The 27,988-nt window shown below is 37.5% G+C and overlaps 1 protein-coding gene and 1 non-coding gene across 2 annotated transcripts in view; one reads left to right on the top strand and one right to left on the bottom strand.

Annotated features, from left to right (window-relative positions):
* The window catches only part of SNTB2 (syntrophin beta 2), a 71,056-nt gene that overhangs the window by 12,644 nt on the left and 30,424 nt on the right, over positions 1 to 27,988 (bottom strand). Inside the window, exons 2-4 of the mRNA XM_070388094.1 lie at positions 22,674 to 22,887; positions 12,751 to 12,961; positions 5,768 to 5,910 (exon numbers count right to left, since the gene is read on the bottom strand). Of these exons, the coding sequence (XP_070244195.1) occupies positions 5,768 to 5,910; positions 12,751 to 12,961; positions 22,674 to 22,887 (568 nt within the window). The remainder of the gene's footprint in view (positions 1 to 5,767; positions 5,911 to 12,750; positions 12,962 to 22,673; positions 22,888 to 27,988) is intronic.
* Positions 1,002 to 1,073, top strand: TRNAE-UUC (transfer RNA glutamic acid (anticodon UUC)). The gene has a single exon. It is a non-coding gene; the product is annotated as a tRNA-Glu (tRNA).

A 27,988-nucleotide genomic window follows, 5' to 3' on the forward strand; every position in this document is an offset into this window, starting at 1 on the left:
CATAATCAGTCAAAATCCAGGTTTGGACAAATATATCAATATAAAGACATACGGCCGTTATTATTATATACAGAGAATTTTCATTGCTCTGAAAATCCTCAGTATACTGCCTACTTATCCTCTCTCTCCCTGGGCAACATCTGATCTTTTTATTGTCTCTTGGAGAATGTCAGATCTACAGCAGAAAATACACAAGTCCAGAATGTTCTATCATAACAGCTAATATGGCAATTCTCAAATATCTTTTTTTTTTTTTTGCCACACAATGCAGAACTTCCTTGACCAGGGATTGAACCCATGTACCCTGCAGTGGAAGCATGGAGTCTGAACCACTAGACCACTGGGGAAGTCCTCAAATACTTTTATATAAAAGCCCTATCAAAAAGGCTCAGAAGTCCAGCTGAAGAGGCTACTATAGGCCAAAGATAGACCATGATTTTTTTTTTTTTTAAACTGACTGGTTCCTTAAAAAGTTAAACAGAGGTACCATATGATCCAACAATTCCACTCCCAGGTACATACCCAAGAGAAATAAAAACATATATTAGAATAAAAATTTGTTCACAAATGTACATATCAGCATTATTCTTAATAGCCTAAAAGTGGAAATAGCTCAAATATCCATCAATTGATGAGTAGATAAAATGTGGTATGTATATACAATGGAATATTATTCAGTCATAAAAAAGAAACTTTGGAACTACTTGGCTACAGCTCTTGACTCTCATTCACTTAAAATATGACACTGCTGCTGCTGCTGCTGCTAAGTCGCTTCAGTTGTGTCCGACTCTGTGCGACCTCATAGATGGCAGCCCACCAGGCTCCCCCATCCCTGGGATTCTCCAGGCCTACCAGGCTCCTCCGTCCATGGGATTCTCCAGGCAAGAATACTGGAGTGGGTTGCCATTTCCTTCTCCAAAATATGACACTACTCTACTAAAAACAAAACAAAACAAAAAAATGATGTGACATCTTTTTACTTGAAAAAGAGTTCTAGGAATTCCCTGGCAGTCCAATGGGTAGGATTCAGCACTTTCACTGCTGTGGCCTGGGTTCAAATCCTGGCCAGGGAACTAAGATCCCATAGGCTGTGCAGCATGGCCCAAAAAAATCATCCTGGGGAGAAGCGTCAAATCAAGAATGAGATAGCAATGAAACAAAACAGAGAAGAGAAAAAACATGAGAAACATAAGCAAGAAAGAACCTTAGTTTCTACAATGTGTCCTACATATTCTGCCCTATGAGATACTCCTAAGAATAGGGTTTCAAGGTCAAAGATAAGAAATGTGACATTCATGAACTAAAAAATATTTTCGGATAAAAGGGAAAGAGCAGAACATTGTCTAAGAAAGTATGACTGTTAAAGCATTTTAAAAATTCCTTCAACTAATAGTGAAAAGCTTCCCACAAAGAAAACCTTAATCCCAGATGGCTTTGCTGATGTAGTCTATCAAAAATTTAAGAATCAGTACCAACTCTTTATAAAGTCTTCCAAAAAACAGAAGAGGGGGGAATACCTCCCAACTCTATGAGGCCAGTAACACCCTAATACCCAGACCAAAGACATCTCAAGAAAAGAAAAACCACAGACCAAGATAATTCATAAATAAAAGACACAAAAGTTCTCATCAAATTATTAGCAAATTGAATCTAGCAAAACCAAATAAGATTTATCTCAGAAGTACAAGGTTGGTTTAATATTCAAAATCAATATGGTAATTTATTTATAAATTGATTCAATTTAAAAATTGTTTTAAAATTGATTTATAAACTGATAAGTAAAACCATATAAATAGAATAAAGGACAGAACCTACAAGATCACTGTAACAGACATGGAAAAAACATTTTAACAAATCCAAAATCATTTAATTAAATCCAAAATTTAAAACACTCAACAAATGTGGAACAGAAGGGAACTTCCTTACTCAGATGAAGTGTACCTATATAAAAACCCATAGCTAACTTTGGGTTGTTTAGGGCTGAGGGAGAGGAAAATGAAGAGTGAATGCTAGTGGGTAAGGAGTTTCTTTTTGGGGTGATTCAAGTGTCCTAATATTGACTGTGGTAACTGCAGAACTCTGTGAAAATATTAAAAAGCATTAAATTTTAGGGCTTCCTTGGTGGCTCAGTGGTAAAGAATCTGCCTGCCAATGCAGGAGATACAGGCTTGATCCCTGGTCCAGGAAGATCCCACATGCTGCAGAGCAACTAAACCCATGTGCCACCACTACTGAGCCTGTGTTTTAGAGCTCAGAAGCTGCAGCTAGTAAGTCCATGCGCCGCAACTACAGAAGCCCACGCGCCTAGAGCCCGGGCTCCACATCTAGAGAAGCCATGGCAATGAGAAGCCCCATGCGCCACCTGCTCTTCGCACTGTATTTACTATATTAAGAAATACAGTATATTTACTATAATGAGAAATTAAAACTGATAAATCTTTAAAATATTAATTTTAAAATAAAAATAACAAACCTATTAGGTGCTAATATAACATATTTTTATTAAAAATAATATTTTTCAAAATGAATGTGAAAACTGGCACTGTTTTAATTTTTTTCAAATCTCTTTCATATACAGCTTAATAAAAGACAGCTGAATTCTCTTATGTGTATCTGCATTCTGCCACAGTATGTAGCTGAAGTATACCCAGCCTCACACAGGTATGCAGTTGGACAAGGAAGGAGTCTTTTACCAGCTATTTCAGATAATTATGGCTATCTTTCTGTCCACCAAACCAAAAATCAACAAGTAGTTTCTTAAAGGTTAGTTGCAAGGTAGGATCTGAAACCTTATCAATAAAGAAAGTTTTTATTTGTGCTAAGTTGCTCCAGTTGTATCTGACTCTGGGACCCCATGGACTGTAGACCTCCAGGCTCTTTTATCCATGGGATTTTCCAGGCAAGAATACTGGAATGGGTTGTCATGCCCTTCTCCAGGGGATCTTTCCAAGCCAGAGATCGAACCTGCTTCTCCTGCATTTCAGGCAAATTCTTTACCACTGAGCCACCAGGAAATCCTCAATTATCTTGTTACATTAAAAAATCCAATGGTCTCTCTTGCAGTTTGAATAGATTTTTTTACCCTTGCATGATTTTGCAGCATCATGAATTGGTCATTTGGAATTTATTGACCATTGGAATTGGAATTTTCATTGAGTTATGCACATTTCCAAATGTTAAAAGCATTTTATTATATAAAAAAGTCACAGTTGGTAATATTGCCACTGATCTCATCACATAAGTCTTTAAGTACTAGGAAGCTGTCAAAATTTATAGTGAGAGACACAAGTTTTCCAGAATTCTAATTTTTTGTTTGAAAGATAGAAATTTTTAATTGTTAACAAATACCATCAGTGTTTTCTTTAAATGACAAATTCATTTTGAATTTTATTTTAGAAAGAATTAAAAGTCTGACAAATAACCCAAGTCTGAGTAGCCATAGTCTGTCAGTTTTTTTTTTTTTTTAAAGGGAAAGTGGTGTTCCATTAAAAAAAAAAAAAAAAACAGCGAGTTCAGCTCACAAAAACCACACATGCTTTTCTTTGCAACAAACCATCACACCTCCATATGCAGCAGAAGTGAACTCTAAGCACTTCCCACATCATCTCACAGATTATCAACAAGATGAATACTCAAGGGCTGAGATTAAATAAAACTAGCAATTTTCTGCCTCAACAAAGGCATTTTGAGGTTAAATTGGCATGTTTTCTCCCTGAAAGGCCATACAGTTCGGTGCCAAGTGCCTTGATTCATGATAAGCAATTTTACCAAACTCAGTGCAAATGTCAACAGTGAGAAAAGCAAACAACATGTTAGTATTACTGTGAAAACAGTTTTGAACTTACAGACCCCCTGAAGAGGGTATCCCCAGAGATCCACAAAAGTATTATTTGAGAACCACCTCCCTGAGCTGATCCCTGTAGAACCAACATGCCAATTACACATTAGCTACCTCAGCAAGAGTTAAACGAGTTTCAAAACTACTCCACATACAATCCAAGTAATACAGAGTGTGAGCAAAGTGTCAGGGTGTATTCCCCCATATTCAGTTTGATTGCTAATCTCAAATCAGACCTTAAAAAATATAAAGTCCAGGAGAATTTTTCCTACATATTTGATTATGAAATATTTGGCAGAGGGAAACTAATTCAAACCAGCTGCTGGACTCTTGCTGCACAGCAGTTGGTTATAACACACTGTCAAAAGGGCCCCCTTAGTGGGAAGGCCCGATGAGCTCATGCAAAGGCAGTACAGCGGCTTTGGCCCCATAAATCCCATAAGCACACCACCACTCAATTTTCCACATTGTCAAGTAGCCATGCTTTCTCTGGATCTTTTTCTTTTCCAAAGAAGGCATATAGGAAAAGACTACAAAATGCACATCCTGCAAAATCTACAGCACCTGTATCTAATTCTCTACCTGTATCGGGCACTTGGCTTTCACCTCAGGAAATGTGTCAAATGAAATAAGAAGAATAAAATAAAAATCCTCTTCATTTATCACTTTCATGTTTTACTTAATTCCCTGACCATCCCAAAATATCAACTATTAGATCAGCTTTGGTTTCTAAGAATCTGTAAATATGCAAGCCAATGTAAATAGTAACTCATGTTAATTTATATCACCCTAACAGTGTTCTTTGATTTTTGAACTATAATTAATTTATTTATTTATCAGAGACCATGTGCCTTTGCTATTGAATCATCAAGGCCCTTTCTGCAGGACCCTTATATCCTGAAGGAATTAAAGAGGGGACACCTTTTTAACTCTGAGGCTCAATAAATCCTTCATCTCTATTCTGTGATCTAAGGGCTACAGCTCTAAATTATAGAGAAACTTCTGAAAAGCTATGTGAAAATTATATTTTTAAAAAATAATGATATATGTAAGGGAACTTGGCAAATTGAAGGAAATCCTACATAACGTAGAAGTCTTCCTGTAATTTAAGAATTCTTTCCTCACATGAATCTTTGTCTCCTGAAAGCAGGAGCCCCTACACTGCTCCCCGTGGGACGTACTAGAGGACGCCATCATTTAGCCTTTTTGACTGCCAAGTACTTCATTGTGGGGCTCCTTTTTAATGTGTAGTTTTTGAGCTGTATCAAAACTGGATTCTTTTTTAAGCCCAAATTAACACTGAATGTGAATATGTTTCCTAGTTTCACACTAGATAACTAGTGTCTGGTTATTTCTTAAGACATATTGGCCTCCAAATCTACACTTCTCCATTCTTTTCCTTCCAGCTCCCTACATCTGGCATACTAGAAACATCCTGTTGCTTCAGGTCAAATAAATGTTTACTTGATGGAATCAAATGTACTCTTATACTAGAAAGAGAAGTTGAAGAATATTTTGGCTAAGTTGTGTAGTTTATCCACAGTACCACATTCTGGTTTAAATGATTTCATCATTCGGTCAAAATGCTGCCACAATTTCAGTGGTTTTCTAGTCACAGTCAATAAGGGAAAGAAAACACCAAAACACAATGTATTTATTTTCATGAGTAAGCAAGTCTTGAGAAGAGCAGTTAGGGAGCTGCTTCGACAACTTAAAAAATACACACAAAAATACTAGTGACAGAAACCATATATTCTGAGTTAGGAGCTGCAAAAATGATTAATAGTGTTGTGAAAGACAAGTTTTTGTCTACATCATCTACATCGCTGCTTGAATGCTATTTTAGGCACCTAAAAGATAACAGAAGTCGTTTTAAAATTCCTTAGTAGATTCAGAGTAGGACAGATATTTTGTTGTCTTTAGTCTTACCTTGTGGCAACAAGAGGGTAGCTATGACATGGTGATGCCCAGGCATCCCTGGTCCATGGCATACAGTCATAAAGCAGCAGGTCCTTCTCAGTCACGGCCATGAGGACAGGTCTCCACTGCTGCCTTCCACCATCTAGCTTTGCCTGTTACAGAGGTGAGATCCAGAAAGTAGAGCTAACTATAATAATATGTAACCGTGAAAGTTCCTTCAGTGACCACCTAAGACAGTGGGTCTCCATTCTGCTTCCCCATCCTAACCCATGTGAGACAAAGGAAATGCCCCACAGATTCCTTCCCACTGGCAGGGCCTCTCCACTGGGAGGTGTGAAGTAGATTGTGTGTAGCTGGAGAAAGTGCTCCCTGAGTGAATTACACACATTTTCTGATGATATGACACAGTTTCTTTCCCCTACTCCACAATAACTGCTGCTGCTGCTGCTAAGTCGCTTCAGTCGTGTCCGACTCTGTGCGACCCCATAGACGGCAGCCCACCAGGCTCCCCCGTCCCTGGGATTCTCCTGGCAAGAACATTGGAGTGGGTTGCCATTTCCTTCTCCAATGCATGAAAGTGAAAAGTGAAAGTGAAGTCGCTCAGTCGTGTCAATAACTAATTATCACCAATTCTAATTAAATACATAGCACTCAGTTCAAAATGGTAATGGTTTTAGTATATCTGATGTGGGAGTAACATCTTCTAAGTGCAAGACAGAAACTGTTACCAAGTCCGTATAATCTAAACATCAGTGTTTTTCAAATATTTTTGATCAAGACTTGCAATAAGAAATACATTTTACATTGCAACTCAACACATACATATAAATACTGAATTTTAAAATTTCCTAAAGAACCATAATTCCTATCCTTTGTACAATGCACTCTGATAATTTCTATTTTATCTTTTTAAAATGGCAAAATGACCAACTATGTTCTATTTTGGAAAACACTGATATAAACTACTGTCAAAGAGTTGCCCATTACAGTTCAGGAAGTTTATGCTTCAGTTTCAAATGTACCATTGCATTTAATTGCATAAAGCTCAGTTATCTCTGTGATAGTTTAAAAACAAAGGAAAACAACCACTATTTATATATATTGTCAAGGATCCAAGGCCAAAAAGCAAAAGACTATGTTCAAGTAAAACCCTGGTATCATCAAAATGTTTGCCTTCCTAAGATGAGACCTTTGAGCAGGGAGTGCGTAACAACAGTATTTCAACCCTCAACTTTTCAGCTTGCTATCACTGACAGCTTTGAGATAAATTTAAATTGATGAATCACCTTTCTCTCACTTGTCTTCAGATCCACCTTTTATCTTCTCTTCCTTAATGACTTCTGAAGGTAATTTGAACATGTCAGAGCATTTTAAGAATACATCTATAATCTGAAAAGTGGCCTGAGTGGTTCATTTCTGTGCTGTAACATCTACACTGGGCCTCTATTCTTGCTAGAGCTATGACTGGATTCCACGAGCGGGAAATGAATTCCAGCCAGTGAAGCTACCCATGTTCAACCACGTGCTGAAAGCCCAAAATACATGACCCAACCCTGAGAATTCTAGCAAAATATGGGAGAAATAATTGATTCTTTCCTTAGTGGTGAACCTGAGTTTTCTAAGACTTTATACATCTAGGGGTAAAGATTGTGATGTCTTTCTAAGCTTTTATACGTCTAGGGGGAAAGACTAAGATTGTGATGTCTGGAGGGAAAGTATCAGCTGTAAAGAGGTTCTCTTGGATTCTTCAATTTTGGGGTCACAGATACTCCAAAGGGATTTCTAATTTATATGTACTACTCAGTCTTTGTCTCTGAGATTGTTATGGACAATGTTTCATAGGGAAAATAATATAAAAATCTATCTTCCCAAAGGGATAAAATGATAACCTGATTTTTTAAATTATAAGTTATAAGACAGATTGTGAATGCTAGGTCACAGTATATGCATTTAGAAAATCTGAATTAAATGTATTTCTTCCCAAAGAAGAGAAAGAAAAACTGCCAATGTCAATAGAAACAATATCCAATTTAAAGACAGAGAACTTGTGTTTTTAATAAACAATTTTTAAAAAGTGTTTATTCTTTAGCTCTTTCAAGTCCTTCACTTTTGGAGAATATCTTTTCCCTCTTCTGCTTAATCACTGGAGAAAAATGAAACCTCAGTTTCAGTCATTCTGTTTGCCTATCTGCCTTAACTTATAAGGGTACTGTTTGCCTTCACTGGAATCAGAATGCCGCCGGCTATATATAGCACGTGCTTTCAGTTGTGGTATCAGTACAAGCAGCCTTGGGGCTCAACTGCTGAGGTGGCTTTTTTCCCCTGCTATCGAGTTTTTGGCCAGAGAAAAAAAGGATACTAATGTTAGGGTTCTGCTTTGCTTGTGTTTCAACAACCACACAAGTGTACACCTGGCCAAACAATAGTCCTCTCCAAATTTTGTTTTTTAACAACTAGAGTTGAATAGCACTAAAGATGAAAAAATTAATCATAGTTATTATTCATTCCCTAAATCTCTTCATCCTACAAATCTTTTTAAGAGGTGATATATTTCTGTTCTTTTTTTTTTTTTCTGTTCTTTATGCATTTTAGTATTACGATAGAAAATATAGAGCAAAAAATAAACTGTGCCATTAATTCTGATTTAGTGTATATGTTTCTAATTTGAATCTTTACACATTTTGAGAATAATGAGGGACAAAGTACAAACTGTGAAAACAAAGCTTTCTTTGGCTATCTTGGTTTTCCCATCAATACTCAAATGCCTAAAATACTTATTTTGTAGATAATATATGTCTCCACACTTGGTAGGCTTAAAGAAAATTACCTCTTAAGAATATATAGTTCTTAAAAAAAAAGAATATATAGTTCTTAAGAATATAAGAGGTATAGTTAGAATATAAGAATATAAAAGTTATAGTTATCAGTCACATAAAAATCAGCATCAATAAAGAGATAAGTCCCTTGCACAGAAATTATTTATTAGTTATCAAACATCTATAGCTTAGGTTTTCCCTATTTTAGGCAAACTCAATTTATGATAATGTGAAATAACAAACAGATAAAGAAAGATCATTTAAAGTTAAATAAATAATCCTTCCTTAAGTTATCTGCCCCAAATGCCTATCTTTTCTAGGTACAACTAAAACAGTTTCATTTATGTGTATGCTTTTCAGGAAATATATCTATTGCTAAAAGAAATGCTTACCTATTTTAAAAAGATTACATGATCTGAAAACAGACTGGCCATTTTCATACTCATAGAATTAAATAATATAACAATTAAAGAAGGCTTTGGCATTTACCTAGTTCAACTTTATCAAATATGTAAGTTCATTATAAAATTCCTCTGAGAAACAATATCCAATCTTGCTTGAACACCTTATTCTAAGTGTATTTGATTTGGGTGACCGAAACAACTACTTGGAAAAAGTAAAAATCACTAACAGTTTAAAAACAGCACTTTGGATTAGTTCTGTAGTACCATTTTTTAAAGAACTTGAAACTATTCAACTTAGTATTATTTCCCAACCCTGAGCTTGTGTTCCTGGATAGTGTTTAATGACTTGTCTACTTGCTTTTTGCATGTATATATGTAGACAAAGGAAAAAATTACTGAATATCTACTATATACAAAGCATTAGGCTAAGTTCTCTGGGGCAAAAGATTTGAGAGAAGTGTGCTCCTGTCTTTGAAAAGCTCACAACTGAGTGGAGGAAACACACACATAAAATATAGTCTATCAAGGGCAGACTGTGATGAATTTATGGCTTTATTTTTTTCTCCTTTCTTCTGGTCTGTATGTAGCATAAACCAAATTAACTCCACTTTAAAGGTCTGGCAACTCTCATATATTGCTGGTGGGAATTTAAATTAGTTCAATCTTAATGGAAGGCAATTTGACAATATCTATCAAAATTATTGATACAAAGTATTAGTCCTAGTGTTTGTGGTTGTGTGTGTTAGTCGCTTGGTCCTGTCCGATTCTTGGCGACCCACATGGACTGCAGCCTGCCAGGCTCCTCTGCCCATGGAATTCTCCAAGCAAGAATACTGGAGTGGGTTGCCATTTCCTTCTCCAGGGGATCTTCCCAACCCAGGGATTGAACCTGGGTCTCCTGCATTGCAGGCAGATTTATTACCATCTGAGCCACCAGGGAAGCCCACTGATACAAATGCCTGTATCTTTTGTGGTAGTTTAAAAAGATGTCCACACATTCTTTACCATTCTTCCCTTTAAGAGCTGGAGCCCTGGGGTGTAGACTGGACTTAGTAATAACTCACTTCTAATGAAAAGAAGAGAGAAGAAGAGCCTAGGTCATAGCCACATAGGTATTGTAGTGTCCATCTTGTTCTCTCTCTCAGATCACTTGCTCTGAGGGAAAGTGATCTTGAGGACAGCTGTATCTTGAGGACACTCAGGCAATTTTGTGGAAAGGCCTACATGGCAAGGAGCTGAAGACTTCTGCCTACAAGCAGCAAGAAACTGAGACTTCCTGTCAACAGTGATATAGATGAATCATGTTGGAGGTGCACCTGCCAACCCATCAAGCCCTCAGATGACTGCCACCCTGGCTGACAGCCTGACTGCAACTTCCTGAAGGGTCCTGGGCCAGGACCACCCAGCTAAATGGCTACCAGATTCGCAATCCTTAGAAACTGTGGGACATAAGCGTTATTCCAAAAACACTAAGTCTTGGGGGTAATTTGCCTTATAGAGATAGGTTATTAATAAACCCTTTGAAACAGCACTTCTGAGATGTATCCTAATGTTAATGTTAAGTCGCTTGCTCAGTTGTGTCTGACTCTTTGCGACTCCGTGGACTATAGCCCACCAGGCTCCTCTGTCCATGGGATTCTCCAGGCAAGAATACTGGAGTGGGTTGCCATTTCCTTCTCCAAGGGATCTTCCCAAGCCAGGGATCAAATCCGGGTCTCTCGCATTGCAGGCAGACATTTTAACCTCTAAGCCAGCAGGGAAGCCTGCTGATATACACATATTCAGTTCTATGAACTCTAATAATCAAAGCTCAGGAAATGATGCTAAAATTTTGGATAAATCCTTTTCTAACCAAAGTTTTACAACTTACTACCAGAAACTAAAGAACCAAAACATTCAGATAATGTGTGTTCTCTTGTTATCTGCTCTATCTGGATTCTGGAACCAAAGAGTTTGGACAGCACATGTGTGAAAGGACAAACCACAAGGTTATTCATTATAGCAAGGTTATTCATTCTTTGTAAGGGCACAAGATTATGACGACAACACTGGAGGAAATGCTTACTTAACTACAGCCACACAATGAAAAACTATAAAGTTGTAAAAAAGAATGCTCCATATATTTTGATATAAAAAGATCTCCAGGATATATTGTTTCATGAAAAAAATCAGCAAAGTATTGATATAGTGTGCATAATATGCTTTCTTCTTTTATTAAAGAGAAAAAGAACATATTTCATATTTGCTTTTACCTGCATAAGAAACTCTCAAAAGAGTCACTATAAAGGAATCAAAGTGATTATCTTTCTGGGGGCTGAGGGGTGGGAATTAGGTGGATGGGGAAGCAGAAGGAGGGTAAGACTTCACCTATTAACTTCTCATTTTAATCTTGGAACCTTGCAAAAGTATTTTTTTAAAGCATGAAGATTTCTAACATTGCCAAAAGCACAGAACAACTACCACTCCATTGAGTTTTTCAACCAGCATATAAAAACATAGAAACCATGATAAAATACTAAAACTTTCAAAGTCATTAAGTACTTATACCATGATTTTCATTAGTCTCTTCTGCTTATTCTAGTCATGCCTCCTAGAAATCATCACAGTACTAATTCTGTGTTCTAATTTATTAGAATCATTATTTGAAGTGTTCATAAAATTTCATGGCTGAAAATAAATAGATCAGTGGAGTCCAAAACTGATTCACCACACTATCACCTGGGGGAGTGAATGAGATTGCCAGGCCCCACCATCAGTCTACCAAATGGGGACTCCTGATGGGGACCATGGGGAGCCAGACCCTGAAACTGTACTTAAAACAAAACAAAACAACAACACAAAGGAACAGAACCTTTATGGGCTGATACTGATGCAATCCCTGCCCCCCTGGCACACATGAAGGAACTAGGGTGCAAAGATATAAAGGAACTTTTAAAAAGAAAACCAATGAAAAACAGAGTTAGCCCCTGAACACTCATCTCTGACTCCCTAACCCTGTTTGTTTTCAGCTCCCTCTGGCTCAGCTGACGGTGAAGGCCCTGAAAGAAAAAGGATGTGTTGTAACATCATGTACAACTTTTAGTCTCCCTTTTGTCAAACTTTGGATCTAAACTAACTAGGGTTATGTTCTTCCTTTCCTTTCACCCAACCTCTATTTAAGTTTTCTGGTTTCTTTCCATTTGTCAGTTGTAGAAGACAACTATACATGTGTTTAATAGCTTGTAAAATATTTTGTATATTTTAAACTTTTCCCAGATCAGGGTAGTAAGCCTGTTGTCTCTGAAACTCTGTCAATAGACTAGAGCAAGAATTGGGGAACTATGGCCCATGGGCCAAATACAGCCCACTTTCTGTTTCTGTAAATAAAGTTTTATTAAAGCACAGCCACATCTATTCATGTTCATGTTGTCTATGACTGTTTTGCTGCTATCATGGCTGAGTTAAGTAGTTGTGGCACTAACAGCCCTTTGCAAAATAAGTTTGCTGATTCCATTCTAAAAGCATGAAAATTATCTCCCGTCATTAAGGACAGAAATGATAAAAATCTCTTCATGGTTATGTTATGATGATGACTATCATGACAGTCAATTCTTCTGGTGGAAGTGATAATTAGCAATAAATAGCTAAAGACTAGGGGAGGAGAAACAAAAGATCTACAAGTTAGACACTGGAGACCTGACTGTGTGATAAATATTTCAGACATACGAAATGGGGGAACCATCCTGGCTCTGAACGGTGACCCGGTGAGACCTTGCCCTGCCTCCCAGCCTACCTGTTCTGCCAGCCAGGCAATGTGCTTAACCTCCTTGCTGCCTCCCGCTGTACTGGTTGCACCAAGCATGGCATTGAGTTCAGCCAACACCTGTGGGAGGAGAGCCATTATGTTGGTGTGGATAGCTACGAACCAGGAGTGTGCTGTGGCTGTATCCTTGCAACGGAGGATCAATGTGTTCCTGCTATCAGGAGAATGGAGCTCTATCAATCTGTGTGGAAAAAGAAAAAAGAAAATGAGCTAGATCAGAAGCCATCAAAACTGCCACGGTTTAACATATATAACTGAAAATCAACTTTAATTTTACATTCCAGAATATAAATGCTTTTTCTTAATTCCTTAGAGTCCAATTCCAGAGAAATCCACATGTGGAAAGATCATCACCAGGAAGACTAACTGCTGGGTCTGCTGTTTCAGTATTCATGAAATGACCTGAAATGAGAGAACCTAGTGTAGAATCGGTACTAAGAACACTTCACTCCGCCTTCATTTCCAAGTCAAAGAAATGGACAGCCTGCTTGTTGAATCTCATAGGCACACTGTAATGAAATAATTTTTTTTTAAATACTTAGAAAATTCTGGTATATAGTATTGCTAGGTAAGTAAAACTTATTGCCAAAAATTGAACTGAAATTTCCACTGTGTGAAATAAAATAGCTGAAGAATATGACTCTCTTTGAAAATTTGGAATTGTTTTCTAGGGTCTGGGTAATGTTATATGATTAAATTATCCTCCAAGTAGTGGAGGAAAAATAGTTAAGAAATCTTCAATTCTATGACTATTATTTATTAATGCTCAACTAAGAACAATGTCTACTTCAAAAGTAACTTTTAGGACTTATTTAAATTTTTTTAAAGGTACACGCAACCAATTCCTTATAAAGCAATTTGCTGGGTACTATCTTGTGTTTTGATCAAAGCTTTTGCCAAGATGAATTTTAAAAATCAATCAATAAATGACTAACATATGTTCACTGCTGTGCTCTAACAGTGAACATATATATCTTTTAAAAGGGAAAAAATTAAAAGCTCTTAGTATTTTTCATGGTAGGCTGAAAACTGACAAACTGCCACTGACCAAGGAGAGAACTTTTTATTCTTTCATCTTTCTGAAGACAGTTTTTGCTTCCCTGCAGCCCTGTCACGAGATCCCTCACTGCCTGACCAACATGACTGGTTTACAGGTACAACAGCATGTCTGCTCTGAAGCTTGCATCCCCTCTCTCTGCTCATATTTAGAAATTGCTTTATAATTCCATTTTAACTTGCCATACTTAATGTGGCAAATATTCATTCTCATTTGAGCTCTGGTCAGCCATCCTTTCTTAAATAAACATTTAATGAAAACCTACTGTTTTCTAGATTCTATGCTAGACACTGTATTAGAGATACAATAGTGAAAAAAATAGAGAAAAACTAGTCTCTCCTCTCACTGGGCCTATCATCTAATGGGGAAGGCAGAAAGTTTATATTTAACTAATATACAAGTTATAAAAACTACTTCTATAAAGAACTGTGATGACTACCACAAAATTCGTGGCTCAAAAAGGTACTCCTGAGATGTTAGCAGCAAAGCAGGACTGCAATGGGGGCCTCTTTACCACTGGGGCACACTTACCGAGCTGGTATACAGCTTATAAACATATCTATCCATGCTACCTACCTACTTATCCACCGACACGCCCTCCCACTAGACTTACCCTGCTAGCTACCTGAAGGTCTACCCACCAGTCTATCCATGTTTTATATGCCTTCACAGTTTTACAGCAATAGTTCTAGAAAATAGTCAAAACATAAAATAAGATCTGTGACCAGCTGAAACACTTCACAAAGCCCATACCTGAAGCATCTTTAAATAGCAAGTCACAAGCTATTTTGCTTCTGTTTTAGTTATAGTTTTGATGAGTTTATTTGATTTCCTATCCTATAGCTAAACACAGCAAGAAATAGCTTGAGATAAAAACTTTGGGGGTTTTGAATAGCAGGTTAAATCTGGATGTTAATTGGTAAGCAACGTGGAATCACTGAGGATTCTGAACAAGGGGACAATATGATCAAGACAATGAATTAAAAAATTAACTTTATGAGATATCTGTACACCTAGGTTCAGAGGAGCATCATTCACAATCCAAAAGGTGGCAACAACCCAAATGTCCATCAATGGGATGGATAAACAAAACGGGATACACACACACACACAACATTCAGCTTTAAAAAGGAAAGAAACTCTGTCACATGCTATAATGAGTGAAACTTGAGAGGATTATTCTAAATGAAACAAACCTATCCCAAAAGGGCAAATATTCTATGAGTCCACTTATATGAGGTACCTAGAGCAGTCAAAGTCACAGAAACAAAAACTAGGATGGTAGTGGCTAGGGGATGGGAGGAGAGGGAAACGGAGAGCTGTTGAATGGGTACGATTTTTATTGTGCAAGAGGAAAAAGTTTTGAAGATTGGTATTATAGTAATATGAATATAATTAATACCATTGAACTATACATTTAAAAATAGTTAAGATGGTAAATTTTATGTTGTGTGTGTGTGTGTGTGTGCTCAGTTGCTCAGTCATGTCTGAATCTTTGCAACCCCATAGACTATAGCCCACCAGGCTCCTCTGTCCATGGGATTTCCCAGGCAAGAATACAGGAATGAACTGCCATTTGCTCCTCCAGAAAAAGAGTTATGATGGTAAATCTTATGTTATGTGTATTTTATCACAATTAAAAATAATAAGCTAAAAAATAATTTGATGGTGGGATGTAAGATGGATTACAATAGAGAAATGGCCTAGGGAGATTTAATTGGACCCAAAAAGGATGAGACTACCTGCTGAGTCACCAGCAGGACACACACTCCTAGGCAGGAGGAACTCCTCCATCCAAAAAGCCCAGAAAAAGTAGAGAGAAGGAAAGAGATTTCTGACAAATAGCTTAATATTCACATTGACCTTTATTTAGTTTTCTACATTATTTTATGTTTTTTTCTTTTTAATGTTATTTTTCACTATATCAATTGTTGCTGTCATGGTCCTTAACATAAATATTGATATTTGTTGGCTAAAAAATGATTATATTCTCTAAAGAAAACAATTATACACTTGTTATGGGAAGATTTAAAATAGTACATTACCCCCACTCCCTGGCTCTGAACTCCTGGCTACTGTTGATCTGTTTCCAAGGAATCCTGTAGTATGTAACTTTCTCATTTAGCAATATGCATTTAAGGTTCTCCATGTCTTTTGTGGCTTGAGAGCTTATTTCTTTTTATGGCTGAATGATATTCCACTGTCTGGAGGAACCATAGTTTGTTTATCCATTCACCTATGGAAGGTCCTTTCGGTTGTTTTCAAATTTTGGCAATTATGATGAAAGCATTCATGTGTAGGTTTCTGTGTGGACCTAAGTTTTTGACTCCTTTGGGTAAATACTAAGGAGCACAACTGTGGGGTCACATGGTAAGACTACTGTGTTTAGCTTTGTAAGAAACTGCCAAACTGTCTTCCAAAGTAGCCGTTTCATCCTGCATTCCCCTCACTGATGAATAAGCCTTCCTGGTGGTGTACATCTTTACCAGCATGTGGTACTGTTCGCTGGATTCTGGCCATTCTAGTACATGTACAGTGACATCTTAATGTTTTAATTCACAATTCCTTAATAGAATATGATTTTAACACTTTTCATTTCCCCATTTGTCATTTCTATTTCTCCTTTGGTGAAATGTCTGTTGCCCATTTTAAAACTGGGTTGTTTTCCTATTACTGAGTTTTAGAATTCTTTGTATATTTCAGATGTCAGTCCTTTATTTCATATGTATTTTACAAAGATTTTTCTCCCAGTCCTCAGCTTATCTCTTTGTTCTCTTAACAGTGTGTGATGGTTAATTTTATGTGTCAACTTGACTGGGCTAAGATATGTCCAGGTAGCTGGTAAAACATTATTTCTAGGTGTGTCTGTGAGGGTGTTTCTGCAACAGATTAGCATCATCAGTAGAATGAGTAAAGGAGATGGTCCTCGCCAGTGCGGCTGGGCATCATCCAATTCACCGAGGGCATAAATAGAATAAAAAAAGCAGAGGAGAGGCAAATTAGCTCTCTTCTTAAGTTGGGACATTCACCTTCTCCAGCCCTCAAACACTGGTGCTCCTGGTTCTTGGGACTTTGAACTTGGGGTGAATTTTAAGACTGGCTTTTCTGTTTCTCCAGCTTGCAGACTATGGGACTTCGTCTCCACAACTACATGAGTTAATTCCTATAATGAGTAAATAAACCTATCTATCCATCCTCTTGTTTGTTTCTCTGGAGAACCCTAGTACACAGTGTCTGTCACACAGCAGAAGCTTTCATTGTTAATAAAGTTCAACTTGTAAAGTTTTCTTTAATGTACTGTGCTTTTGGTATTTTATCTAAGGAGTCATTTACAAATTTAAAGGGAATTTTAAAAAAGCATAATCTTATAAGCTCAGGGAGAAGATGAGAGGAGCGACTACAACAAAATTTTGGAAGCTGGCAAGCAGACAGAGTAGTTAATGATTTAGCAAACCTAAGAAAAGTAGGGGAGAGTCAAATCCGAGCCAGTCCATGTTGCAGAATCCTGAAGAGGCCGAGGAATTGGAGGCACCAGTTACCTCTGGAAGTGGGAGTAAAGCACGCAGCTAAAATAGAGAGGCCAGCTGACCGGTTCAGCATTCCCCACACCCAGCAGCTAGTGACTGCCCCACCCTCAGTCCAGCAGAAGCCTGACCTCCACCCTCATCCCACCAAACTGAATGCAAGAGCCAGGGATGTCCTTAGTTTACACTCTCTACTGGGCTGACCATTTTCTACAGAGGCTGTTCATTTCTACCTGGTTGCTTTGGTACTGTAACCAGCTTAACATCCTTAATCACATGCTAAAAGTTCAGTCACAAAACCATGACGAAAAATTTCTTTCACTCCTTCTACTGACCTACTTAACACTAAAGGCAGGAATCAGCTCATCCTTCTCTGGGCACAAAACATTCACCTTCTGAAAAAGCCTTCAGACCTCATACAGTTCCTGGGAAAGTCTCAGATACAGGTCCTTGGCCATAGTTAAAACTCTGAAAATCCTGATGTTAAAGTTCCTACTTATCAATAAGTGAAAGAAAGGAAAATAAGTCTGTTATAAAATAACCTGATTAAGCAGAAGATCATGGAACCACTAGGCTAAAAAAGGGGAAAACAGGAAGTAAAACAGTTCCCTAGGACAGAATCACAAACTTTTCATTCAAAGAGAGAATCTGTAGTGTTTCTTAAAATGTGATTGTAAAATAGGAAATTAAATTAGAAGAAACAGAACATAAACTCCACAAGAGGACTTATGATTCTAGGATCCAGAAGTCTGCCTTTGAAGAAGCAGCCCCTGGAGCCGATAAAGGGAACAAAGTGTTTCCTAATGTTGACTGCTGTTTTAAAAGACAAATTCAAATGAAAACTACTAAGAGTTTGGAGGCAGTCTGCCAGTCATTGTTTGGGCCCACAGGAGAGAGGAGGAGACAGCTACAGTGTGAAGAGGTCTGGCCTCCAGTCAAACCACTGAGGATTTCCTGAGAAAAGCAATTACATTCTGACCAGATGAATCAGATCATGGTTAGGTTCACAGAAGCATAAGATTCTTTAAGTCTAGCCTGCTTATTCTGTTCAGAAAAGTCTTTGTCATAAAGTATGAGTTCAATTTATAACAATGTTCAATTAATAATGTTGTTTTGTATGTCATAAAGCCAAAATTTACCTTTTACATGGAAAACAGCCAAAGCGAAGATGACCCAGACCTTGAGAACCTCAACGATAACAGAGTTACATTTCCGAAAAGCAGCTTTAAGAACACCGTGTTCTCGATAAACTCTGCACTGCCCATAATGCTATTTGCTAAGGAACAGGCTCATGTTCTCTCCCTGGAGTCTGTCATTATTTATTTAGCTTTCAGTTTCCACAATGAACTGCTTATAACAATCAGAAGCATCTAGTGAGGTCTTGAAAGAGGAGAGGTGGAAAAAGTAAATTTCTTCCCGCTCCTCACTCACACATTCTGATAGTCAGCACTTTTTTCCAGCTCTAGATAGTCAAACTAAATCAATGTAGTGAAACAGAGGGAAAAAAAGGCTGCTTTCCTCTCCTGTCAAAGAAGTCTTTACATAATCACAAAGGATGAACCACAAAGAGATTCCACTATATACTCATCAGAACACTAAAAAGACTGACACTCTCAGTGTTGGTATGGATGTAGCTGGTAGGAATGTAAGATGGCACAACCACTTTGGAAAAAAGTCTCACAGGTTTTTTAAAAAAATAAACATACACCTATCCTTTGAGTCAGCAGTTGCACTCCTAAGAACTTACCCACAAGAACTAAAAATGTATGCCCACAAGAATTATAACCATCAATAGGAAAATTGATAAAGAAACTGTGGTATATCCATAAAATATGCTACTACTTAGCAATAAAGAGAAAGAACTATTGTTACACATAACAGGAAGGATGAAGCTCAAGAATCTTACACTGGAAACCAACACAACACTGTAAAGCAATCTTACTTCAATTAAAAAAAAATCTTACACTGAGTAAAATAATTCTATCACAAAAAGTACACATGACATGACTATAATTTTATGAAGTTTCAGAATAGTTGAAACCAATACATGACAGCAAGTCAGAACAGGAGTAGCCTTGGACGGTGGGAGAGAGAATTGACTGTGGAGGGCAAAAGAAAACTTCCCAGGGTAAGAGTAATGTTCTGTATCTTGACAAGCTTGGGTCACACAATTGAATGCATCTGTCAAAACTTATGGTTTGTATATTTTATTGTATGTAGATATTATCTCAAAAGAAAAAAGTTACAACAAAAACACTGAACTCTATATGCATGTTTGAGTAGAGGGAAGCATAGTAATGTATGCAATTTACTTTGAAACAAATCAAAAATATAAGATGGACTGATGGATGGCTAAATGGGCCTATTTGTGATAAAGCAAACATAGTAAAATGTTAATGGTAGAATCTAGGTGGTGGAAAAATGAGTGTTGACTGTAAAATTATTTCGACTTCGCCTAAGTTTGAAGATTTTCACAATAAAACATTAGGGAAAAAATTAGGGCTACAATGTGATAAATATCTTGGTGACAGATATCCTGATAAAATTTATTTTTATTGTTCCTAAATGAACTGTTTCTCTCCATGGCTTTAAACATTGCAGTTGTGTTACCTGTCATGACATTCCCTTTGACAGAGCTGAGATAAATTTAAGGATGAATGAGCTAGAAGCGATTTTATAGATACTATCTTATTTATTCTTGAAGTAGTTCTAAAAAACAGAGTTGAACATGTATTATTATGTTCATTTTATGGAAGGAAAAAAATAGGAGGACCGAGAAATGAAGGGACTTATTTAAGGTTACAAGGACACCAGCAGCAGGTATAATAATAATATACTGAGAGCATTTTATGCCAATTTTATAATCATTCTCTTATTTAATCTTCACACAAGCTTTCATTTTCTACAGGAGGAAACCGTGGCTTATGGAAAACAAATAGCTTGGCTGAAGTGTCAAAGTCCATCACCCTAACTTCAGTCTAATGCGTCAATGGTTCTGAACTTTTTTTTTTACCAAGACACACACACAGGATAAAGATCCACATTCCTGTGGGGATAACCAAAGTCACAAGTAATTTTTCCAGGTACCTGCAATTCTACTGCTTTTCTTTTTCTCTAGAAAGCACGCTTGGAATGCAAGTAAGAGTGACATGAGAATAACTTTGAATCTCTTTCAATTTATATTTTACAAAAAGCAGATCATTTGCAAATTTGGTGTTTCCTTTTTTGGCTGCACCGTGGGGCATACTGGATCTTAGTTCCCCGATCAAAGATTGAAACTGTGTCCCCTGCAGTGGGAACATGGGGTCAACCTCAGGACTGCCAGGGAGGTCCCCAAATTTGGTATTTCAAGCAACATCAGAAATGAATTATTTTGCAGAATTAAGCCTGAGAATCTTCAACAGCCTGACTCTTCTAAGAACTTCCCTTGTATAGTACACTCTGGTCAAGTAGACCAATCAATGGTCTTACTAAAAAGCATGGTGTGATACACTCTTGTAGCCCAAACTACCCTCTCCATTTGGTTCTAAAAATCTATTTCAAATTTGACCATTGATCAAATATCTTTAGCATATGTGCTAAAGAGCATGCAGCCCCAAGTTTCAATAAAGGTCAAGATTATTGAGCTCTGAAAGACGTCTTCGTGGACGATAAAACTAGCACAGCTTTCAGCAATAGAGCCAAGTCATTTCATCTTCCTCCTTCCTTCTTTCCTCACTCTCACAACTCCAGTATCCTACGGAAACCGTGTAATACTTTTTCTTTTCTTACAATACTCAGATATAGCAGCAGCACTCCAAGTGCTATAGACTAAATGTTTGTGTCTTCACCTCAAATCCATATGTTAGAATTCTAACCAGAATATGACAAGATAAGCAAATGGGGCCTCTGGCAGGCAATTAGATCATGAGGGCAGAGCCCTCACAGATGGGACTAGTACTCTCCTGTGAGAGAGACCCCAGAGAGCTTTCTAGACTTCTCTGCCATTGCAGACATGGCAAGGAAATGACCACTTGGAGCAAGTGACCTAGTTGGGACTCAAACCAAGGCCTGTGTGATTGCAGAACTCAGCTGTTTCCAGCATACACACAATATACTACAGAGCAGGAGCTTCTATGTCCCTATGGCCTAAAATGCTCAAGGTCATTCAGTTTCTGGTTGTCTTCTGTGAACCAGCCCATCCTGACTAGGCACCTGGCTATGCAATCAGATCAGAGGAGACCATAAAAGTCAAAGTAGGTTATAAAAAGTTTGTCCTTGTGAATGCGAAAGTTAGTCACTCAGTTGTGTCTGACTCTCTGTGACCCCATGGACTGTAGCCCACCAGGCTCCTCTGTCCATGGAATTCTCCAGGCAAGAATTTGGGAATGGGTTGCCATTTCCTTCTCCAGGGGATCTTCCCAACTATCGTTATCTTTCTTTTTACCCTTAATGTCTATTCTAACACTAAGTTTAACGGTACCACTGCATGGCATTAATGAAGACAAAGTCATAGAAACCAAATGGTGATAGAACTAGGAGGGACATTAGAGATTATTCAATCCAATGCTCTCATTTTACAAATGAGGAAGCTGAGGTCAAGAGAAGCTAACTTGCAAGGGTGATATTAGTAGTTGATGCAACCTGATCTATAATGAAGATCTCTGATTCTTTACACTATCCATAGTATAAGGAATTTCCTTCTATGGAGATATTTTTAAAAGTTTCTTGAACAAGATTTTTTTCAGTTATTAAGTCATAATCACAATGAAGGAGTAATATTAACACTCCATAAAGGTATAAAATGAAAAGTAAAGGCCTCTTCTTTCCTTCTACCTTCTAATCCCACTTCACTCCCCAGGGATAACCATTATTAAGTTTCTTGTGTGTTCGTCCAAAATTGTTTGGCCACCTGATGCAAAGAGCCAACTCATTAGAAAAGACCCTGATGCTGGGAAAGATTGAAGGCAGGAGGAGAAGGGGATGACAGAGGGTGAGATGGTTGGATGGCATCACCGACTCAATGGACACGGGTTTAAGAAAACTCCAGGAGATAGGGAAGGACTGGGAAGCCTGGCGTGCTGAGTCCAGAGGGCCGCAAAGAGTCAGCCAAGACTGAGAGACTGAACAACAACAACACACATATATGTGTGAGGAAATTTAAATATGGAAGCCCAGAAATGATTCTCTCATCTCAGATTGATGTTTTTCTTTACCTAATTTAGTCAACAGTCATAATATTCCATAAAATATGCAAAAGCAGTATTATAATATATCCGTTTAAGTTTGCAAAGCTGTGAGTAGGTAGGATGTTCTCCTTAGGTACAGCTCACCTGTTCTCCAGGTCCGGCATGCTTAAGTTTCTAGCAGCAAAGCACATTTTGAGCGGGATGACCTTTCTGTCCTTGGTGCTGTTCTGGTGTTTTGGAGAACCAGAGTCCTCACTGCCACTAAAGCTGGGTGACTGGGGAGCAGCACCTTCCCAGGGCAGATCTGACACCAATGATGGCTTCTTGATATATGGCGTTACTTCTCGTATGAATTTAACTATAAACAAAAGTCAAAGAAGAAGGTCAGTATTTTTACTTCCTATGAAAAATAACAACTGAAATATATACATACAGGAACTATCTGGCATGAAGTGAAAAAAAAAAAATACACAAAGTTAAAGAGCCTGCACACAGAATCTTAGGATTAGAGGGTGCTTTAAGAGCACAGGTAATCCAAATGATATACCACTACTCTATCCTAAAAACTGAATTCTGAGTCTTTGCATATTGTTTCTTCTTAGGACTCCCTTCTCCCTTTGCCTGCCTGGTCAACTCACCTCTTCAGCAGCCTGTCCTGTTTACTTTCTCCATGGTCTTGCCATTTACTCACTCCTCTGTAATAACTTCTAAGCACTCTGGGGTGTAATCCTTTGTTAATAATACTTCAGTTCCCCTTCTGGCTGCAAGTTCCCCAAAAGCAGGGTTTATGGTTTATTCAATCTTGATGCCCAACATTCACACCAGTGCCTATTCAGTAAATGTTTGAATACACGAGTAAAGGGGGAAAAATGAACAATTAAATACTTGAATTATCTCAGTAGTGGGACAACACAAATGAATCTGGATATAGATTCATTACCTCCTGAGACAGCCCCATCTAGCTTTAAACAACCCTTAGCATTTAGAAAACTTGAAACTTTCACTCATTGGTTTGCTGTCAACAGAGGCCATACAGAACAAACTTAATCTCTTCTACTTGAGGGCCCTTCAAACATCTGAAGTTCGAGATTATTTCTCTCTTCTCCAGGCTAGGTATCTCTACTTCAATTAGATTCAATTCAATCAACATTTGTAGCTACCTTCCAAGTATCAGGCATTAGGCTAGCCGCTGAGAATACAAGAGCAGCTTAGGCATGGACTCTGCCCTCAGGAATGCCCAGTCTAGTAAGGGAGACAGTTATGAAAACAAACCGTCATAGCTTTGAAAAACAAGTACAAAGATACTGTACTTGTTTTTCTATTAATGGTAGCTTTCTATTAATGGTATTAAAGGGTTTTTCTATCAATGGTAGTCCCAAATTAAGATATGGCTTTTAATCAAAAGAAAACATTTTTCTTTTTAAGTTCACTTTTAAGAGGTACACTTCTTTTACCTCCTTTATGACTGGCAACTACTGTCATTTGAGGCATGGTGTTCTTATTTCAAAAACTAGATAAAGTGAACATTATTAAAATCTTAAAAAGCATTAAAATGTCAATAAATAGTTGAATATAGATAAATCAGTCATCATTTCCTCTGCTAACATCAATATATGTTACTGCAGGCATCTACCTCCTCTCAAATTACACTGTGGTAGCTCATTAGAGTAGTATCAAGGGAACTGAAAAACTAGAAAGATATGATCATTATTGATGCTTATCAATGTCATAATAGCTAGTATTAATCTTTTATAGCATTAGAAACTTTACAAGCCTTTGAAACTTTACTAATAGATTGTACATATGTGTGTTTGTTAGTTGCAAACAAGTAAAAATTCTAGGCATATACTAAACATTCAATAAATAGTAGATGCCTTTCTTCTTCTCTAAATTAAAAAGCTAGAAAAGTTAAAAAAAATTTAACAGCTGTCAGTAGAAGAGGCAAAATTATTTTCTTATAAGTTATTGAACAAGATCTGCTAAAGTTAAACGTACTTCTAGGAGATACAATAATACTAATGTCAACATTTAGAAAGATTTCTGTGTGTTTATGTGGGTGCTTTCTATGTCTAGTTATAATACGTGTATTTTCTAGGTGGAGAGAGTAAGAGTTAACTGCTTCAGGTTGCCAAGGAGACTTTATCATCCTAGAAAAATGAGCAAGGCTACACCTCGTATATGCCTTGAGCAGCTGACTCGGGCATCTGAACACAAGCGTTAGTTTAGCTCCGTGCTTTCAAGAGAGAATAAGATCACAACAACTTTGGCAGAAATTCTTCAGGTTTCCAGGCACTGCTAATGGCAGAGATTTACTTTTTAAACATTTAAAGCAGTATACTAACTTTTGGGCTCACAATTGGGAGAAATTAAAGACATTCTAAATGACTATTCTTAAATACTATAGTGTTAGAAAAGCCCCCTTTATGACATACTCAGATGTTCACTTGATCACAGAGTAGCATCAGTGAGCTTATTACTATACATATTTAAATGAAACAGACATAAACACATAGCCTCCTGCATGGCCTTATTAAAGGAGCAATGAGTTTTACTTGAGTTGATGACAATGGCACCCATACCCCCATCTAACTGGCCATCCACAACAGCTGGAGAACCATAAACAGATACCTAATTTACCTGGGAAGCAATACACAGGCTTATGTGATTTCAGTGTTCTGCTTTAAAACAAAGTAACTATCGCTTGTGTTTGTCCTGAGATTTTCAATTAATTTCATTACCCATCATCCTGGGCTTCCCTGGTGGCTCAGAGGGTAAACAATCTGCCTGCAATGCAGGAGACCTGGGTTCGATAACCTGAGTTGGGACGATTCCCTGGAGAAGGAAATGGCAATCCACTCCATTATTCTTGCCTGGAGAATCCCGTGGACAGAGGAGCCTGGCGGGCTACAGCCCATGGGGTCACAAAAAGTCGGACACGACTGAGCAACTAAGCACAGCACCCATCTTCCTACTCCATTTCACTCCAAGGCCTGTCCAAGTCCCCAGAAGTAGGAGATACATCCTTTCTGAGGATCTCAAATTACTACTGAGACGACAAAGGAGAACTCAAATTTCCTTTTAAACCTCTAAGCTACAGTGGAATAAATCCAAACAAACCAGAAATAAGGTATCTCTGAAATTCATCCCCAACAATTAAAATTTTAGGATTTTAAAATTATGGCCTTTTATAATAAATTTATGCAAACTGGCAAAAAAGGATATTTTTTAGGCCTCAATTAAATTCTAACATGGCTATCTATTATTTTTATTCAAAAGTATTAGCTTTCATGCTTTTATATATATGAACACAGAACAAACGGTTGAAATAATTTGGGTATTTGGACTGTTTACTGTATAATTTCTCCTTGGTAGTCTTCTTCAACTACTAATCTTATATGGTAAAACCCACTGTGGGTCATTTATAAAGTAAATATTTAACAAATGAATTTAAAAAGTGATTTTCTTTGGAAAGTTTCTTCAAACTGCAAAAGTATATGCAAGCTTTTCATTTTTTCACAAAAAAATGTTTTAAACATCTTAGGTTTGCATTTTTAAATGTTTTTGTAAGGAAGACAGCTACCAGCAAATTTCCTTGTGGAAACTGCTAAACAGTAAGTAGATGTTTGTTGAAAATCCTTTATATAACTCATCCACAACCAGAAAACACTGTGCATTTGAAAAATTACTTCAAGGTATGTATTTTTCTTTTCTTTTTGGTGTTGACATTTATGTTTATTTTCTGTGACATTTCTCCCTCCCCTAAAGAGAAGTACTGCTTTATGTGAAATAATGCTCCTATCTGTGTCATTCCCTTCTTGGTTACTTCAAAACATACGAAAGCAGGGACTTCCTTTTGGTCCAGTGGCTAGGACGCCACACTCCCCATGCAGGGGCCCACGTTCGACCCCTGGTTGGGAAAGTAGATCACACAGGCCGCAACTAAAGATCCTGCATGCTGCAACTAAGACTCGGCACAGCCAAATGAATAAAATTAAATATATATATATACATATATTTTAAATAGAAAGCAGAGGACTGTTGACAACAAGAAAGTCTTGACCACCTATAGTATTAGGAAAAAATGGGAAGATAAAGACTTTTATTTTCACTAAAGCAGAGGCAACAAGAAAGGCACTTTGCATAAGGCTGCTTAGGAATAATTTATATTGCTTCTTAATCTCCTGCTAAAATACAAAAGTAGAGGCTAGTTTTATTTTGTTTTTTAATTAACCTTATCAGATTTTTAAAAACGATGTAAAATGACTCAAACAGTATAAAACCAAAGGCAAAACTCAGGGTATATCAGAGTTACTAGGTGAAAAAAGTAAATTCTCAAAAGAAAAATAAAAGCTTTTATGTTTTAAAAAATTATATGTAATTAGTATGTTCATAAAGTACTCAAGAAAATATGCCCATTTGCTAATAATGGTTACATCTGTATTGTAATTACAGTGATTTCTTCTATTGAAAGTTATTTCTACAATGCTTGAACTTTTAAATAAGCATGTGTTCTATTAAATAAATAATACTAAAGTTAATTCTGGACTTCCCTTGTGGTTCAGCTGAAACCCCCTGCAACGTGGGAGACCTGGGTTTGATCCCCGGGATGGGAAGATCCCCTGGAGAAGGGAAAGGCAATCCACTCCAGTGTTCTGGCCTAGAGGATTCCATGGATGCAGTCCATGGAGTCACAGAGTCGGACACAACTGAGCAACCTAATACATGCCATCAAATAATGAAGAAAAACATGGATTAGAAGCCAATTTCAGAAAAAGAGTCAAGGGCAGAGACAGCAACAATGGGCAAAAGTGACTGTTCCATAAATGCTGAAAGAACAATGGAGTATCAGCATGCAGTTGTCGTACATCTGTATCTCACATCCTCCAATGCATTTGCTAACCTACAGCTGATGCTCTTTGGATAATTTTTGTAAAGTCACTGAAGTATAAAAACAGAGCAACAAATTTTAAAGTCAAATGAAATTCAGTACAAGCCTTGATATTACCATTTACCTTTTGAGAGGTCTGAAGCACATAATTTTCTTGTCTAAGCCTCAGTTTCCACATTTGTAAAATGTTAAATACCAACTTCAAATGGCTATGGCAGTTGAATGAGAAATGTAAGAAAAGTGCCAATGCCTGTGCTTGAGCACACAATGAATATCAGTGTGTATTTGGGTGTGCAATTAATACAATATACTCTGGACAATGTGATTCAGAGGTTAAAGCGTCTGCCTGCAAGGCGGAAGACCCGGGTTCGATCCCTGGGTTGGGAAGATCCCCTGGAGAAGGAAATGGCAACCCACTCCAGTACTCTTGCCTGGAGAATCCCATGGAGGGAAGAGCCTGGTAGGCTACAGTCCACGGGGTTGCAAAGAGTTGGACACGACTGAACTACTTCACTTCACTCTGGACAAAGTAGGTAGAGGCTAAGGTAAGAAATTGAACAGACCATATTTG

The sequence above is a fragment of the Bos mutus genome, chromosome 18, assembly GCF_027580195.1.
Source record: "Bos mutus isolate GX-2022 chromosome 18, NWIPB_WYAK_1.1, whole genome shotgun sequence".
NCBI classification, from domain to species: Eukaryota; Metazoa; Chordata; class Mammalia; order Artiodactyla; family Bovidae; genus Bos; species Bos mutus.